Below are 19,451 nucleotides of genomic sequence, written 5' to 3'. Positions count from 1 at the left end.
GCACCTAATGAAATTTGATTTGCAAAAATAGTAGGCTCAGGCCAAAATGACTAGTAACATGGAATGTAATAACCAATTAGTATTGTTCTCCAATGCTTGTTGAACTTGAATGAACTGCTAGGCCACTTTGTTTTAATGAAGATGGCTGAGGAACAAATCTTGGACTGGATATCTCAGCTCTGTGAATACTTGAGAGACAGGCTATCAGCTTGAAGACCTTTAAAGAGATTGCATGTTTGGCAGTGCAGCAACTACTTCCTGCATCACAGCATCAATCCAGCTAACAGAGTTATACAGCAGAGAAACAGGTTCTTCAGCCGAACTGTTCCAGGTCAACCAAGGTTTCAATCTGAGCTAATTCCATTTCCATGTTTAGCCTATATCCCTCTAAACCTTTCCTATCTGTGTATCTGTCCAATTACCTTTCAAATGTTGTTAATGTATCTGCCTCAACCAATTCCTTCTGGCCACTCATTCCATATAACAATCACCCTTTCCATGTAATAACACTGAGTTCAGTGCTAACTGTCTGCCTTTTGATCACAGCCGGAGAAGGAATCTGAGAACAGCTTATTGCTGCATGGCTCGCTGTGGAAGGCAGGTAGACCTCTGCTTTGTGTGGTGTCCCTCCCTTCCGATGAATGTTGGAGGATGTTTCGTGGTTCTGCATTTATAGGTCGGACTATTGCATTTAAGGGCTGTGGACTTTTTCAGACCTATGGTTTTTATGTCCATGCTTTTTCACCTGTTCCTTTTCTGGTTTGGTGATTGATATTCTTGTGTTGTCTGTTTTTTTGTGTGGAGGAGGGGTTGTGTGGTCGATGTTCTTGCTCCGTTTTGTGCGGAGGGAAGGGGTTTGAGGGTTGAAGATCGGAATGCCGTTCTTTTTGGTGCAGGTTCGGGGTGTGTTTGACATTTCTCGCTGCACGATTTTCATGTTCTTTCTTTTGTCGTGGCTATCTGCAGAAGACAAATTTCAGAGTTGTATATGGATACATCCTTTGATAATAAATGAACCTTTAACCTTTAAGCTTGAATTAAGAAAACAATGACATATTATTCTTTATTGGTGTTCACCTTTGAACCCTCTGAGTGAAAGAGTTGCCCCTCTGGTTCTTATTAAATAATCCCCCCTCTAACCTTATAACAATACCTTCCAGTGCTTGATTTCCCAACCACAGGAAAAAGACTATGAGCATTCAACCTGTCTATGGCTCTCGTAATTTTATACACCTCTATAATATCACCCCTCATTTTAATATACTCCAGTGAAAAAAATCCCAAACTGCTCCATTTTTCTCCATAATTCAGATCCTGGAAACCCAGCAACATCTTGCAACTGTCTTCTGCACTCTCTCTAGGCATTTCAAAGCAGGATGACCAAAACCAAACCAGGTATTCCAAATGTGGCCTTGGCAACGTCTTGTACAACTGCAACATAACATACCAACTTCTCCTATCAGTGTTCTGATTGATGAAGGCAAACATGTGTGAAGCCTTCTTCACCACTCTGTCTACCTGCAACACCACTTTCATGGAACCCTATGTTTGTCCTGCTCGGTGTTTCTGTTCTACAACACTCCACAGGGTCCTACAATTCACTGTGAAACTCCTAACTTGATTTGTCTTCCCAAACACCTTGCACTTACCTGAATTAATCTCTATATCCCATTCCTCAACTCACTTAACCGGTTGATCAAGATCCACCTGTAATTTCTATCAGATTACAGAACAGTTCATGAACACTGCCTCATTATTCCTTGTTTGCCCAGCTTTTGTAACTTAGAATAATTCTTATCTCTTGCACCATAATGCTGCCTCAAAACAACAATTTCACAACAAATGTCAGAGATAATAAACTTGACCCTGTCTCTGAAAATAGGACCACAAATTCGCTAATGGACGAGTTTTGGGAAGAAGTGCCAAACATTGACCTTGGCAGCCAAATACAGGTGAAATTGAACCTCAAACTTTATTCCAATAGTGTGTAATCCAAACCCCCTAATCGTCCAGATTTATGAGTAAAATCTTAGAAACCTGAACCGACACTTTTCTTCCTCTCCCCACAGGTAAGACCTGGCACGCTGAGCATTTCCAGTATTTTCTGGTTTTATTTTCTTGCAGGCCACATCCCCGCCACCTGCGGTATCTTCCTGCTGGTATCAAGCGATTTGGATGCAGTGGGGCACATTACTGCCCTCCGGCATTCCAACTTAAACATGGATGCACTATAGATGTCTTGCTCCCAGAACCAGCCCCCCCCCCCCATCCACCACCACTAGTTAGCCAGTTTATTGAGATACGAGAGTTCTTAATAAATGCTTCTATATGCACATAGAGTCCAGCAACTCAGCGCAATGATAAATCCCGCCCAATTTGTGGTTAGCGAAGCAGCGCTTATTCCTAATGCAGGACCTTAACCTCTCCCCCAACTCCTTCTGCCTCCACAGACGCCGCCCGACTCGCAAAAAAATCTCCAGCAATTCGTATTTTGTTCTTGTTTACTGAAGATCGAGGTTTCCAGGCAGGCGAAACTCGCCCACCTAAAACTAGTTAAATAACATTACCGGAACGATAAAAGCAGAACATGTTGGAAATCCGCAGCAGGTCAGACAGTGAATGGAGAAGGAATCAAGTTAATGTGTCAACTGACTGTTCGTTAGGACTTAAGAATATCCAGTATTTTCTGTTTTGTTTCAGATTTCCAGCATCGGCAGTGATTTATTTATCGATATGCTTTGTTCTGGGCTCTTCTGTCAGTGTTTATTTCCCCTCCCTCATTTCCCTTTGAACAAATCACCACACCGAACCGAACAGGAACGACAACACTTCAGGGAAGGGGCTCAAATCAGGGATTACCCCACCCCGCCGACCGCGCGTCCTGTTTCCAGGGCGACCGTGCCATGGCAACGGTCACCACGCGGGTTGGGGGAACACACCTCCGAGGAGTAAAGCACCCCGTGTGAATAACACTGAACGAAACCATCGGAGGATCCACTACGGCAGAGCACTCACTCTTGCCCCGTTACCATGGATATAGTTTCCAAGGTATCACTGGCCCGGCAATGCCAATGCGGGAAGTTGGAGCTCTCTGAATGCGGTAGGAGAGCCAGAGGAAGAAGGGGAGGGAGACGTGGTACCGAGTCTTCAAGAGAGAAAAAGCAGTCATACTTTGGTAACACTTCTTCAATCTTATCCTAACCTCATATAGACTGGGCTTATTTGTTCATAATTCAATGAGAAGAGGTGCGGAAAGGCATACGGAAAACTTTTTTCTATATCCCTATTGGAAGGTGGAGGAGACATACAGAGGAAAGCTACTTTCACCAGGGCAGTCGTACAGGTTAAGTTTTTAGAGCTTTGGATGAAAAGTCTCCAAGTCTTGGTGGCATCTTAAAAAGATATGGCTACTGAAATCATTTGTGTTGGACCTATTTTTCAAATATTCTCGTAATTCGGAGGAGAAACATGTAGATTGTCCTCTGTATCTTTGAATTAATGTCCTTTGCTCCACTAAATGTAGGGATGACTTACAACGGGACTGAAAAGCTTTAGCGTGTAGACATTAAGAAATAGAATGTGCTGGAGCTTTTGGAAAGCATCAAGTTGTTTAAGTCACCAGGAGCAGATGGGATGTAGCCCAGGCTACTGTGGGAGGCAAGGGAGGAGATTGCTGAGCCTCTGGCAATGATCTTTGCATCATCAATGGGGATGGGAGAGGTTCCGGAGGATTGGAAGGTTGTGGATGTTGTTCCCTTATTCAAAAAAAGGAGTAGGGATAGCCCAGGAAATTATAGAGTCTTACTTCAGTGGTTGGTAAGCTGATGGAGAAGACCCTGAGAGGCAGGATTTATGAACACTTGGAGATGCATAATATGATTAGGAATAGTCAGCATAGCTTTGTCAAGGGCAGGTCATGCCTTACGAGCCTGACTGAATTTTTTGAGGATGTGACTAAACACATTGATAAAGGAAGAGTAGTGTATATGGATTTCTGCACAGCATTTGATGAGGTACCCCATGCAAGGCTTACTAAGAAACTAAGGAGGCATGGGATCCAAGGGCACATTGCCTTGTGGATCCAGAACTGGCTTGCCCACAGAAGGCAAAGAGTGGTTGAAGATGGGTCATATTCTGCATGGGGGTCGGTCACCAGTGGTGTGCCTCAGGGATCTGTTCTGGGACCCCTACTCTTTGTGATTTTTATGAATGACCTGGATAAGGAAGTGGAGGGATGGGTTAGTAAGTTTTCTGCTGACACAAAAGTTGGGGTGTTGTGGACAGTGTGGAGGGCTGTCAGAGGTTACAGCGGGACACTGATAGGATACAAAACTGGGCTGAGAAGTGGCAGATGGAGTTCAACCCAGATAAGTGTGAAGTGGTTCATTTTGGTAGGTCAAATATGATGGCAGAATATAGTATTGATGGCAAGACTCTTGGCAGTTTTGAGGATCAGAGGGATCTTGGGGTCCGAGTCCATAAGACACTCAAAGCTGCTATGCAGGTTGACTCTGTGGTTAAGAAGGCATACTGTGCATTGTCCTCCATTTAGGAGCCAAGGGGTAAAGTTGCAGCTGTATAGGACCCTGGTCAGAACCCACTTGGAGTTCTGTGCTCAGTTCTGGTCACCTCAGTACAGGAAGGACGTGGAAGCCATAGAAAGGGTGCAGAGGAGATTTATGAGGATGTTGCCTGGACTGGGGAGCATGCCTTATGAGAATAGTTTGAGTAAACTTAGCCTTTTCTCCTTGGAGCGATGGAGGATGAGAGGTGACCTGATAGAGGTGTAGAAGATGAGAGGCATTGATCGTGTGGATAGTCAGAGGCTTTTTTCTCAGGGCTGAAATGGCTAGCACTAGAGGGCACAGTTATACGGTGCTTGGAAGCAGGTAGAGTGGAGATGTCAGGGGTAAGTTTTTTACGCAGAGAGTGGTGAGTGCATGGAATTGGCTGCCAACAATGGTGGTGAAGGTGGATACGATAGGGTCTTTTAAGAGACTCCTGAATAGGTACATGGAGCTTAGAAAAATAGAGAGCTATGGGTAACCCTAGGTAATTTCTAAGGTAAGGATATGTTCGGCACAGCTTTGTGGGCTGAAGGGCCTGTATTGTGCTGTAGGTTTTCTATGTTTCTAAATATATCTGTATTTGCTGTATTCTGATTTAACCACCTAAGACAATAAATATTTAAGTCACTGAGATTTAAAAAGAGACGGTTTATTGACAGTACAGCTGGTGCTTCACTGGTCTTAGAATTTTGAAGCTGGAAGAATATCTAATATTTCATTTTCTAATGTTTGTACTTCATTCCATTGCAGCATAACATGGACAGCAAAAATACAGGTGTGAAGGTGTTTGTAAGAATCAGGACAACAGCTAATTTTGCAACAGATATGATTGAGGGCTCCTCTGACAATGAGGTAGGAATATTGTAGAACACCATAGTGAGTTAAATTTTAAAAGAAAAATAATGGTGAGAATCCAGTTGAACCATTGGAGATAAAAACATGAGTGGGGCCTTTTGAAACTTTTTGGCGGGCTTGAGATATCGTAGTTTATTCAGCAGTTGGCAGTTAAAGCAGAGTGGCTCTTAGCCATTGTTTCAAAGTGTTCAACTGGAGAGCTTGAGGTTTTGGCTCAAAAGATTTCAGCTAGAAGAAGCAGAGGTTAAGGTAAGTATCTGGTAAGTTTCTTTCTTTCTTTGTCTATTAGGTCTACCTAGAGTAGTGAGAATGGTTCCAGGATCAGTGGTGCGTTCTTCAGATGTGGGAGATCTGGGATAACTACATCGCCATGAAGTATATCCTTACAGACCACTGTTCGAGAACCAGAGCAACAGTTGGATGGCCTTCAGCTCTTACAGGAGAATGGGGAAGTGATAGGTAAGAGCTACAAGGAAATAGTCACTCCCTAAGTTGCAGAAGGTGGGTAGCTGGGTGGCTGTCAGGAGAGGGAAAGGGAATAGTATATCATTGTGGATACTGTTGGGATGGGAGAGGAGAAAGCTGAAGTGCCCTCGTGGCTCGAAAGGGAAGGAGGCAGACGAAGAATGCAGTGGTGATAGGGAATTCAATAGTTAGGGAAACAGTCAAGAGATTCTGTGCAACACACACAAAATGCTGGAGGAATTCAGCAGGCCAGGCAGCATCAATGGAAGAAGGTACAATCGCCGTTTTGGGCTGAAACTTGCTGCCTGCCCTGCAGAGTTCCTCCAGCATTTTGTGTGTGTTGTGTGGATTTCCCACATCTGCAGATTCTCACTTGTTAGTGAGGAGATTCTGTGGATGTGAAAGAGGTAGTTGGATGGTACGTTGCCTCCCCCAGTGCCAAGGTCATGGATGTCTCAGACTGAGTCCACAGCATTTGAAAGGAGGTGGGTAAGCAGCTAGAAGTCGTGGTACATGCTGGTACCAACTACATAGGAAGGAAAAGGGATGAGGTCCTGAAGAGATTATATAAGGAGCTAGGTAGGAAGCTGAAAAGCAGGACCTCAAAGTTAGTAAGGTCTGGATTGCTTCCTGTGCCACATGCCATTGTGAGTAGAATAGGATGATTTGGCAGATGAATGTGTGGCTGAGGAACTGGCGTAGGGGAGTAATCTTTTTTACAGTCAACATTTCAGAGTGAAACCCTTCGGCAGGACTGGAGATAAAAGCTGAGGAGTAGATTTAAAAGGTGGGGGTAGGAGAGAGGAAAACCAGGTGTTAGGTGAAACCTGGAATGGGAAGGATGAAGCTGATTGGTGAAAGAGACAGAAAACCATAAGGCAAGGTTTCAGATTTGTGGATCATTGGGATCTCTTCTGTGGAAGGTATGACCTGTACAAAAGCACAAGTTACACTTGAACTAGAGGACAGATATACTTGCGGGCAGATTTGCTAGAACTATTGGGGAGGGTTTAAACTGGTTTGGTATGAGGATGGGAACTAGAGTGACTGGTCAGAGGATGGGGCAGTTGGTATCACCACCTTCGATCTTTTGTCAGAGCTAGACAAATTTAGAATAAAATTAGAATGCTGGCTGGCTATTTTCAGCAATTTCTGTTTTTGTTTTGTATTTTCTGCAGTTTTTTTGTATTTTCAATCTCCTCAACTGCTTCCTGTGCTAATATATCCCTTAAATGTATAGTCTCCCCAACAGTTGATTCAATTGTTGAATGACTTGCCATTACTCCATCCTCTTACAATAAAGGCCAACCTTCCACTTACCTTCCTAATTATTTGTGTGCTAACTTCCTTGAGCATCATTTACAAAAGGAAACAATTACCATCTTCTGAGAACAGCCAAGTACAGACATAAATTAAACCTTTCCAGTGTTGTCTATTTCGCAAGGAGTAAAGAGGCAGAGCCTGAGTTGGACAGGCCTCCGAATAGATCCGGTGAGATTTAGAAAACCATTTTCTGATCACATTGTGGTGTCCTAATGACTGAAATATGTTGAATTGGAATACCAAATGCTGTTCTTCAAGTAACATTTGGATTCAATGGAATAACAAAAGAGACTAAAGACACAGAGGTCATGTGTTATCCATATTAAAAACTGTATGCCTAAAGCAAGTTGTATAAATGTTGATACATTTGAGTTTAGGCCAGTCAGGCTGTGCTAGCCTAACTCAGTACTTTAAAAAAGTAAAGATGAGTTATCAGATATTACCATGTATAGTTTCTGTTCTTGATCAAAAACAATGCATATGTCGAGTAGCAAGACTTTTTCAACTTTTCTGCAAGTGCCTCCTATCTGGGTATGAAAAAGCAGACAGAGTACTGAAGCTCATTTCAGGATTAAACTATTTGAGATCACCTAGGGATTGGTTTAAATATTACTTTTATACCCCAGCAGACCTCGTAAACTTGCTGTCAGTCTTAATTCTTCCACAGCACATGTGAGAGTTTATACATCAAGTTTCATTAGATCCAAATTGAACTAAGTATATTTATAAATCAATTATGTTATTGTAAACTTTACCTTGAACTGATTTTCAAAGTTTAGACAAATAACTTTTGTTTAACATACTTTGCAGACAATTAAAATTCACACCAGACCGGACCAGCGTAAAGAAGTAGCCAACAATCAACATTGCGACTGGTCATTCAAAGTAGATGAAATTCTCCACGATGTACCTCAAGATGTTGTGTATAATACCGTTGCAAAGAAAGCAGTCTCCAGCATAATTAATGGCTTCAGCAGTACGTAGCTTTTAATTTTTAAGTTGGTGAAAATGTGAGGAGTTTCACCCTAGCCATTTTCATGAGTATAAAGATCTTGTTGTTGACCACAAAGGGAATAGAAATTGTAGTTACAACATTGAAAGAAAAATCTATCCTGCAGTGTGAACATGGTAGTAAAGTTGTAGTTGACAGTGTAGTAGCTATGTATGGAAACATTATTTATCCAATAGATGCAATAAGTGATATGGAATATTAAAACTTAAATAATACATTTAAGACTCGAGGTCTAAATACTCTTGATAAATAAGATGTGTTCCAAGTGAATGGTGGTCATTTCCTTAAGGTAGATACAGTGACTTGACAAAAGCCCAGGTACTAAAAGCACTGAAACATTAACAAAAAGAACTGACTTTCAGTCCACTGTCAGTGGCAGATCTGTCAGGTATCAGTCCTTCATATTCCATCATCATTATAACATACTGTATGTTCCCATCATTGAAAGACTCCTTAAAACTACATTTATGTCTGTTTCTAGATCACTTTCTCTAAATTGTTTTCTTATTTCTAGGATGAGTTCTGGGGACTAGACCATTTTAGTGACTTAATAAGTCTGTCATACAGAAGTAGGTGGGAAAGGGGTTGCACGTAGGGTGTGAGGAATCTACAAAAGAAATATTAGTTTAGTGAGAAGGTGTATTTTTTGCATATGGGACATGTTACAGCTTGATCAACTTTGAAATGGAGAATGGGAAAAATAATGCTCAAAATGGGAAGAGACTGGAGTATGCTACTCTACATACGGATCTGAGTGTGTACATGAATCACAGATGATATGCAGATACAGCCAATTGTTAAGAAGACAATGAAACTGTTGGTCTTTATTGCAAAGGAGAGGAGGGTAAAAGCTAGAAAATCATGCTACATTTATGCAGAGTGTTGATAAGACTATACTTAGAATGTATACATTTTTGATCTTATTTTGGGAGATATACACATCTATTGCATTGTATAGACAAGATCCACTAGATTAATTCCTGGGATGAAGGCATTAAACACTATTTTGCCAGGTTGAGATTATACTCGTTGGAGTTTTGAAGAATGGGAGGTGATCTTACTGAAGATCCAGAAAAGGAGGCTTGAAATATAGATGCTAAGTTGAATGGGAGAATATAGAATTGCAGGTCTTAAAGTCAGAATAAGGGTTCACCCATTTTAGATGGAGATGAGAGAGAGTATCTTCTGTCAGGAGCCATGAACCTTTGAAAATCTCCATTCCAGAGAATTTTGGAAAGTAAACCTTTGAATTTATGCAAGTCTGAGTTAGATATTTGGACTATACAAGAGATGAGGGTTGAGGGAAACAAGCAAATGAGAGGTGCTGAGACTATAATTTAGCCATCATATTAATTAGTGGAGCAGGCTTGAGAGTACATACAGAGTAGGAAGATACGGCAGATGCTTGAATCTGGAGCATCAGGATACTAGACCCACAAATGCTCCTCGACCCGCTGACTTTGTTCAGTAAATTACTGCTTAGGAGGACATGTGTTTGGAGTAATTCCAAACTTATTCCTGCATTCAGTCAATATGTTCCCATGTTGTCAGATTTGATAATACAATCTTAAAGTAAATTTTCTCAGCTTCCATCACATGCTTTGCCTGATATGGGAGTGAGTTCAGAGCAAGTGAATTTAATTTGCATTTACCCTCTTCATATGAACTGTAATTAGTGTGTTGTTCATTTTCTAATCCATCTTCCCCTATTTTCTTTATTCCATAGTCCACTGTTGTCACCTACAAATTCCATCTTCTTCCATTTATCACTTCCACTGATCATGTCCCAGCTTCTTACATCATTTCCATGCTCCCCTCACTCACCTACCTATCAACCACCTCTCACCTGGATCCACCTATCACCTTTCTACTTTATGTCATTCTTCCCTGCCCCACACACCTTTTTATACTGGCTGTTTCCCCTTTCTCTTTCCAGTCTTGGTGAAGGGCTTTGACCCAACTTAGCAGCTGTCCATTTCCCTCCATCAGTGTTGTCTGGTCCTCTGAGTTTCTCCAGCAATTTCTGTGTTGTTCCAATTAATATAAAGCATCAAGATTAAGTAAAATGGAAAAATAGCTATCTACTTGTACTTTCTAATCCATGCCAGAAACTGAATTCTAATAAATGGAGTTAGTGCCACAAAGGCATTGTTGAAGTAAATCTAAGGGGGTCAAGTATGATATGTATCAAGCCTTTTGCCTCAGTAGGACTGAATTCCATCTCTGGACTTAGTGGTGATGCAATGAAGCAGGAGATCAGATGCATTGTAATGCAGGGATGTGGAAATCAGGAACACACTAACCCCACTGTAGTTAGTTGGCATTTCTCCATAGAACTGCCAGGTAGCCTCCATCATGATCTGGCCCATTGTTTAAATTGTCAAATGGGCACTGAGATAAATGGGCTGTTTTGCCTTGGCTAGTATCCAACATCATGGTTGTTGTAGAAGTTGGATTCATCTAGACAAGTAGAGAGTATTAAATCATTCTCCTGACTTGTACTTTTATATATAGAAGAAAAGCTTTGGAAAGCCAGCAGGAGAGTTATTTGCTCATATACCCACACTCTGAATTGCTCTTGTAGCCACAGTGGTTTTGAAGCAGGACTCATGCAAGCAGACAGGATATGATTTGAATGCTGACTCTTAAATTACAGGAATGCTACTTGCCTCAGATTGAATGTGCTCCAGATCATGTTTGTGCACTCTGCTTCTTTATCTGAGAAATTCTAAACGCCTTTGCCAAATAGATGATTTTTCAAGTGACTGGTTATCATATCCTTAATAATAGAACACAACATTTTTCTAACTAACTAACTGATCTCTGGTATCCTATTTTTTCTCCCTTCATTTTTTTTAAGAATACAAGCATTATAATAGACACATATCCCAAATTTAAAATAAATCTTGGCATTTTTAGTTTCCATTATTTGTATTGAGAATGTTCTTGTCTAAAAATAATGAAATGTTCATAAATATAGGAATGTTAATGTTACAATATATTATCATTGAAACCTATCAAATATTGAAAGGCTTCAATAGAGTGGATATGGAGAGAATGTTTCCTATGTTGAGGGTGTCTAAGACCAGAGGGGACAGCCTTAGAATACAGGGGCGTCTTTTTAGAACAGAGAGGAGTAGGAATTTCTTTAGGCAGAGAGTGGTGAATCTGTGGAATTCATTGTCACAGGCAGCTGTTGCGGTCAAGTCTTTATGTATATTTAAGGCAAAGGTTGATAATTTCTTGATTAGTCGGGGTATGAGGAGTTATAGGCAGAAGGTAAAAGAATGGGGCTGAGAGGAAAAATGGATCAGCTATGATGAAATGATGGAGAAGACACAATGGGCCAAATAGCCTAATTCTGCTCCTATGTCTTGTTAAAAACAAAGGGATGTATAAATGCTGCAAAATGTAGGTCAGAGTTGTAAAAAATTCCCCGTAGATCAATCTGTGTCAGTAGAGAGAAAAATTGTTTTTAATACAACAGATGGATAACCCTCAGCAGAACTGCCCAGTTATGATACAAACAGAGAAAGCAAGGTACCTGAAAGTATTAAATTTAATTATATTTTTCAAAATTATCTCTACCACTGCAATGTATCACACAAATCCAACAATGAAGCAAATTCAGCTGCAATATCAGAAAACACCATGCTTCAATACCCTCCCCCTCTCCCACACTTATCCCACTCACTCTCGTATCCCATTGAAAGTTTTCTTGACTACCCTTGTACACACTTCAGTGTTCCAAGTATCTCACACCTTATCTGAAAGGTTAAAAGTTTATCTTGCAAAATGAAGAAAGATGATTCCAGGTCACTGGGCTGGAGGAGAGGATCCTCCTTTTTATTGGGTTTGGGTGTTACGTTAGGCCAAAATCATATTTTAACCAGACCTAGTTAAAATCTTCCAAAACGATGGTGAAGGTGTTAAGGTGCACAGTTTCGTGCATGTTGATCCCATTGCTCAGGTCATCTAAAGCCTGATTGACATTGGCCTGAGGTGGAATGTATACTGCTACCAAAATGATCCCGGAGAACTATATTCTTAAGTTAAAAGGACAGCACTTAACTGCTAGATATTTCAGGTCTGGTGAGCAGAATTGAGACAGCACTGATATATTTGTGCACCAAGAAGAGTTGATCATGAGGCATACTCCTCCACCTCTGCTCTTGAGAGACTCTATAGATCTATCCTGATGGTGTATAGTAAGCCCGTCAATCTGAATTGCTGCATCAGGTACAGAAGGATTCCGTGAAACAAAGGACACACACGGTCCTAATGTCCCTCTGATTCAGCACCCTAGCTCTGCGATCATCAATTGTATTCACCGGAGACTGCACGTTTGCCAGCAAGATAGTCAGTATTGGGAGCTTAAAACCCCATTTCCTTAAACGCACGTATATCCCTGATCTGCAACCACACTTCCTCCATGGAATCCTACCAGGACACATCCATCCACAATCAGTATTACTTCCATCAATTTCGTTTAAACACATTAAGTCATCTTTGTTGACTGTACTGACCTGGGAAGCAGCTGTGCTTTTTAGCTGTATCAGGCTGAAATGAAAATATTTAATTGTATCCATTGAGACTTTGGCTGCTGCTCAAGTTGCCCCTAGGTGCCCTGGAGGAGGTATGATTTAAAAGCAACAGAGCCAGCAAATCAGGTTGGAAGATGTCACTAAAGAACATAACTGATGTTACTCTTTCCTTGTACTCAAACTAGCAACTCTAATGCTGCTCATCAAGATAACTCTTAAATACTGTGAGAGTTCTTTCCTCCTTATGATAGCAGTGTGTTTCAGATTCTAACCACCTTGAGAGTGAAAAAGCCCTCGTCAGATCCTCTCTAAGTCTCTCACTGCTTACGCCAAAGATGCAGTCTGGTCTTAAAAGCCTCTGTTAAGAGGTGTATCTGACTATCTAAAATATCCCTCATTATTTTGCACATGACTGTTGAGACTCCACTCAGCCACCTCTCCTCTCCAAAGAAGCATATCCAGCCTTTCCAGCTGCTACTCATTGCTGAGATACTCCATCCCAGGCAATGTACAGGTGGATCTCCGCTGCACCCTCTTTAAGTGTAATAATATCCTTCATATAGTGTGGCAACCAGAAATGAATCAGAATTAGATTTATAATGACTGACATACAACATGAAATGTATTGTTTTGTGGCAGCAGTACAGTGAAAAGATATAAAAATCTAGACATTATAAATATAAACAGTGCAACAAAAGAAATAATAAGGTAATGTTCATGGATCATTCAGAAATTTGATGACAGAAGAGAAGTTGCTCCTCAGTCGTTAAGTATGGCTTTCATGCTTCATGATGAATGTGACCTTTAATGGTAGGGAAGGTTGTGTCCATGATACAGCCATGTGTATAGAGGATCCATACCAGGCTGTGATGTAACTAGTCAGAATGCTCTCCATCATTGAAACGTGGAAGAATCTTTGGTGAAATACCAAATCTCCTAAAACTCCTAACAAACTAAAGCCATTAGCCTGCCTTCTTCATGGCTGCATTAATGTATTGTGCCTAGGATAAATCTTCTGAAATGTTGATGTTTTGGAACTTGAAGCTGTTCACCCTTTCCACCACTGACCCCCTCAATGAAGATGGGTGCATGTTCTCCTGACTTCTTGAAGACCACTATCAGTACTTGGATCTTGCTGATGTTCAATGTGAGGTTGTTGCACCACTCAACCAGCTGATCTGTCTCACTCACCATCTGATATTCTACCGAAAACAGAGGTATCATTGATGAATTTTTAAATGACATTTGAGCTGCACTTAGCCATACAGTCATGAGTATATAGGGAGAAGCACATAGCCTTGAGGTGTACATAATACTCTAGCTGTGGCATAATCGATGTTTTGTAAAATTGTACCATAATCTCCCTATTCTCATATTATATGCTTTACCTAACAAAGGCAAATATCATACACACAGTGGCCTTTTTATTAGGTACACCTGAACACCTACTTGTTAATGCAAATATCCAATCAGCCAATTATGTGGCAGCAACTCAAAGCATAAAAGCATGCCAATGTGGTCAAGAGGTTCATTTGCTGTTCAGACCAAATTATCAGAATGGGGAAGAAATAGGATCTCAGTGACTTCATCTGTGGAATAATTGTTGGTGCCAGATGGTGTAGTTTGAATATCTCAGACACTGCTGATCTTGTGGGGTTTGCACGCACAACAGTTTACAGTGAATGGTGCAAAAAACAGAAAACATCCAGTGAGAGGTAGTTTTGTGGACATCTTGTTAATGAGAGAGGTCCAAGAAGAACGGCCAGACTAGTTCAAGCTGATAGGAAAGTGCCATTAAATCAAATAACCACGTTACAACAATGGTGTGCAGAGGAGCATCTCTGAATGTACAACATGTCGAACCTTGAAGTGGATGGGTTACAGCAGTAAAAGACCACGAATGTACACTCAGCGGCCATTTTATTAGGTATATGAGGTACATAATAAAGTGGCTACTGAATGTATATGCCTTCTTCACCACCTTATCTCCCTGTACTGCTAAATTTAGGAATGTATGGACTTCACGAAAATCACTGTGTTCCTCAATACTCCCAATGATTTATTATTGTCACATGTTCTAAGCTTCAGTGAAAAACTGCTTTGTATGCCATCCATGCAGATTATTTCATTACCACTGTGCCTTAAGGTAGCATAAGAAAAAAAAAAGCAATTACTGTATGCAGAATAAACTGTTCCATTTACAGAGAAAGTGCAGTGTAGGTAGGCAATGAGTGCAAGGCCATAATGTGGTAGATTGTGAGGTCCAGAGTCCATTTTATTGATCTGGGGAACCCTTACTAACCCTACCATTCATTGTGTAAGTCATTCCCTTATTTGTCCTATCAAAGTACATCACATCACACTGATCACTGTGAAAAGTTACAGATTCCAGACATCTGATTATAAAACAAACCTCTGCCTCCTATTACCTAAAAAAAATTGGATCAAATTTCCCTGAATCCCAGAGACTCCAACTTTTGTTTTAAGTGATTTTGTTTCTTATATTGAAAATATAATTGTCTTGAAAATTGTTTCATTTATATTCAATAGTTGTGAATCTCTTGAATATTCAGAAGCTTTCAAAATCTTTGACAATTAGCAAAGTTCAAGGTGGGCTTTTTCTTCAGCCATTCTATAGGCAAAGCTTCTTCACATCAGTCCTATTCTGTCCTCCCATTACACACCGTGCCATAATAGCATATGTTTCATGCCCCTGCAGCCAAGCTGTTTTGTATTGATGTGGCTTTGAGCTGCAAGTTGACATTCTCTGGTAAGATGGCCCCATTAAGTGGTGACTTAGAACTACTGCAACTGATATCCACAGTCACAGCCATGGGTACTTCAGTAAGCAGCTTCATTTTAAGAATTATTTAAAAATCTATCAATATTCAAGATCAACAAACATCAGATGGCAGACTCAGGTTGAGTACAGTTCTCCCTTTAGAAAATCGAAAAGGAGATGCCGTGCTAATCTACAGGAATGATCAAAACGCAGAGGATTTAGACTTCCACTCCTGATAATCTTGCTGTACAGTATTGGAAAATAAAACTGAAGACCTCAGAGCAAGATTGCTGTATCAGAGTACCATGTACTCTGCTTTAAGGAAATATGGCTCACACCTGCAATTTTGGATGCATTGCTGCAGCTCAATGGCTTCACCATTCTCCACAAGAACAGGACAATGGAGTCTTTTAAAGGCAGATGAGATGGAGTATGCTTTATGATTAACTCATCACGGCACACAAACGTGGTGGTTCTGTCTCAGTCCTGCTCACCTGATCTGGAACATCCAACAGTCAAATGTCATCCATTTTTTCTGCCATGAGAGTTTTCCGCCTTCATTCTGGTAGCTGTGTACATTCCTCCTCAAGCCAATGTCAGGCAGGCACTGGAGGAGCTGAGCACTATGATCAGCAGGCATAAAACTGAGAACCTTGATGCCTTCCCTTTCACTGCAGGAGATTTCAACAAGGACAGCTTGAATAAGTCTCTGAGGAACCATCACCAACATGTCACCTGTGGAACCAAAGGAGCCAATACACTTGGCCACTCTTACACCACCATCATAGCTTACCATGCCATCCCACACACACCTTGGAATGTCTACTCCCAGTGTATAGGTAGAGACTAAAGACTGCAGCATCAGCAGTGAGGACCAAGAAGGTATGGTCAAAGGAGGTGGAGGAGCACTTACAGGACTGTTTTGAGTGGTGGACTAGACAATATTCAGGGATTCATCTTTGAGTCTTAATGAATATGCCACAGTTGTCACTGACTTCATCAAGACCTGTGTGGATGATAGTGTGCCTTTGAGAACATATTGGACTTACCCATTTCAAAAACTGTGGATAAGCCAAGAGATTCGTAGTTTGCTGAGGGCAGAATGGGTGATATTCAAGACCAGTAATCTGGAACTATGCAAGAAATCTAGGTACAACCTGTGGAAGACTATTTTAAGAGTGAAAAAAAATCTGATTGAGGTTAGAGTCAGAACTTGGTGCATGTCAACTCTGGCAAGGTTTGCAAGCCATTACTTCTAACAAAGCAGAACCTAACATCATGAATGGCTGTGATGCTTCACTCCTGGATGAGTTTGATGTCATTTATTCACACTTTAAAAGAGGGAATAAATCTACATCTGTGCAAATCCTTGAAGCATCTGCTGTTCCTGTGATCTCTGTCTTGGAGACTGACATTCAAGAGGGTGAACCCTCGAAAGGCATTAGATCACAGTGGAAACCTGTGCCAACCAACTTTCAGGAGTGTTCAAGGACATCTTCAAATTCTTACTGCTGTAGTCAGAGACTCCCATCTGCCTCAAAAGGGCAACAATCATACCAGTGCCCAAGAGAGCAAGGTCAATGACTGTCGTCCAGTGGCACTCACATCTAACGTGATAAAGTACACATTAGAGGTTGGTGTTAGCTAGAATCAACTCTTGCCAAAGCAAGGACATGGACCCACTGCAAGTTGTCCATTGCAAAAATAGGTCTATAACAGTTGTAATCTCACTAGCTTTCCACTCAGCCTTGGATCACCTAGACAATATTAATACCTACATCAGGCCACTGTTTATTGATTACAGCTCAGCGTTCAACACAATCGTACCGTCAGTTCTATATACAAGCTCCAAAACCCGGGTCTCTATAGCTCCCTCTGCAACTAGATTCTTGACTTCCTCCCAAGAAGAAGTCTGTGCCGATCAGAAATAATATCTTCACTTCACTGACAATCAACACTGGTGCATCTCAAGGACACGTGTTTAGCCCACTGCTCTATTCTCTCTACACCCACAATTGCGTGGCTTGGCACAGCTCAAACGCCATCTATAAATTTGCTGATGACACGACTGGCAGAATTTCAAGTGGTGATCAGGAATACAGGAGCGAGATAAATCAACTGGTTGAGTGGTGTCACAACAACAACCTTGCGCTCAATGTCAATAAAACCAAGGGAATGATTGTGGACTTCAGGAAGGGAAGGTCTCGGGAACACACACTACTCCTCATCGAGGGATCAGCAGTGGAAAAGGTGAGCTGTTTCAAGATCCTGGTTATCAGCATTTCTGAAGATCTATCCCGGGACTAACATTGATGCAATTGCAAAGGCGGCACTAAGGCAGTTATATTTCATTAGGAGTTTGAAGAGAATTGGTCTGTAGCCAAAGACGTTTGCAGGTTTCTACAGATGTACCTTGGAGAGCATTCTAACTGGTTGCATCACTGTCTTGTATGGAGGGGTCACTGTATAGCATTGGAAAAAGCTGCAGATAGTTGTAAACTCAGCCAGCTTCATCATGGGCATTAGCCTCCCCAGCACTGAGGACACCTTCATAAGGTCATGCCTCAAAAAGGCAGCATCCATCATTAAGGACCCTCATCATCTAGGACATGCCCTTTTCTCATTGCTATCATCAAGGAGGAGGAACAAGAGCTTGCAGATAAACTGAACATTTCAGGAACAGTTCTTCCCCTCTGTTACCAGATTTCTGAATAGACAATGAACTCATGTACACTACCTCATTGTTTTTCCTCTATTTTTGTGTTACTTATTTATTTTAATTTTTTATATATACTTATTGTAATTTATAGTTTTTTATTATTATGTCTTGCAAAGCAACAAATTTCACAACATCTGCCAGCGATATTAAAACTGATTCTGATTTTCACATCATATGACTGAAACTATATTTCATACATATGTCAGCAGTAGATGCAGGCAGCTCATCACTGACAGAATGTTCTGTCCTACTGATTTTCCACAGTCAGGTCTGATATGTTGCTGGTCCTTACAACATAAAGAGTTCCCTGATCTTAATACCCCACTCTGTGAATGGACAATGACAAAGAACAGATCCTAAGGCTTTGCAATTTAACTGAGAGAGCTGCAGACAGAAAACATTTCTGCCCAGTCTAATACTGGAAAGTACAATTTTAGTGGGTGTTAATCAAGTTATCAGGTGTAAACATTTCAATGTAAGAATCCACAGTGGAAAGAAATGTTCAAATGAGAACTGCACAGTTATTAAAAAAAAAGAAACACTATATGGAGGAGCAAGGCAATGAGATTAGTTGGATAGCTCCTATATTGGGCCAATACAATTCACAACTGTTGTCTACACCTCTGCCGCCCCAAATGTTAACCATCCTGTGATTGGAATGAATGATTCTTCTATGCTAAGCATGGATATTAACAACAGAATTATCTCAATGGAATCTTGAAAACTTGATCATTAGAACTCCATATATCCAAACTTGGAATTATTTTCAAGGCATTGAATTGATGCCTTTTTGAGATTTGGAACTATATAACAGCTGTCCTATAGTAGAAACTGATCAACAATATAGAAACTTGTTTCTGCTTTAGTTGTAGACATTGGTTGTTGGTTTTAGAAACAAATGAGAGTGAGGTCTATTACAGTTAAAGTGCAGAGTAGGATTCACATTTTATTCTCTTGAAGTAGGACCTGGGCAAAAGATGTTAGCAAATTATTTATTCATTGTGTGGGCACAAAGCCAAGGAGTGGGGTATACCAGATTAAGAATTTTAAAGAAGTATTGATGTATAAATCTAAAATAAAAACAGAAATCATGAAAATATTCACCAGGCGAGGGTGCCTCAGTCAATATTGTCATATGAAAAAAAAATCACATTGGACAAATCTGTTTGCATGTTTAAAGTTG

The 19,451-nt window shown here is 40.8% G+C and overlaps 1 protein-coding gene across 4 annotated transcripts in view; it reads left to right on the top strand.

Moving 5' to 3' along the window:
• The first annotated feature begins 2,894 nt into the window (after nt 1–2,894).
• The window catches only part of kif9 (kinesin family member 9), a 92,232-nt gene continuing 75,675 nt past the window's right edge, over nt 2,895–19,451 (top strand). For 2 of the 4 annotated variants that reach the window (XM_059974001.1, XM_059974004.1), the window contains exons 1-3: nt 2,895–3,048; nt 5,319–5,420; nt 8,022–8,187. In XM_059974001.1, coding sequence (XP_059829984.1) covers nt 3,031–3,048; nt 5,319–5,420; nt 8,022–8,187 — 286 coding nt within the window. In that variant the 5' untranslated portion in view covers nt 2,895–3,030. Of the gene's footprint in view, nt 3,176–5,318; nt 5,421–8,021; nt 8,188–19,451 lie in introns of all 4 variants that reach the window. The other 2 variants (XM_059973985.1, XM_059973992.1) reach the window with 2 other exon arrangements.

The sequence above is a fragment of the Hypanus sabinus genome, chromosome 1 (assembly GCF_030144855.1).
Source record: "Hypanus sabinus isolate sHypSab1 chromosome 1, sHypSab1.hap1, whole genome shotgun sequence".
Classification (NCBI taxonomy): Eukaryota; Metazoa; Chordata; class Chondrichthyes; order Myliobatiformes; family Dasyatidae; genus Hypanus; species Hypanus sabinus.
Note: the sequence above shows the minus strand (reverse complement) of the source record. Positions and strands in the feature narration are given on the sequence as shown.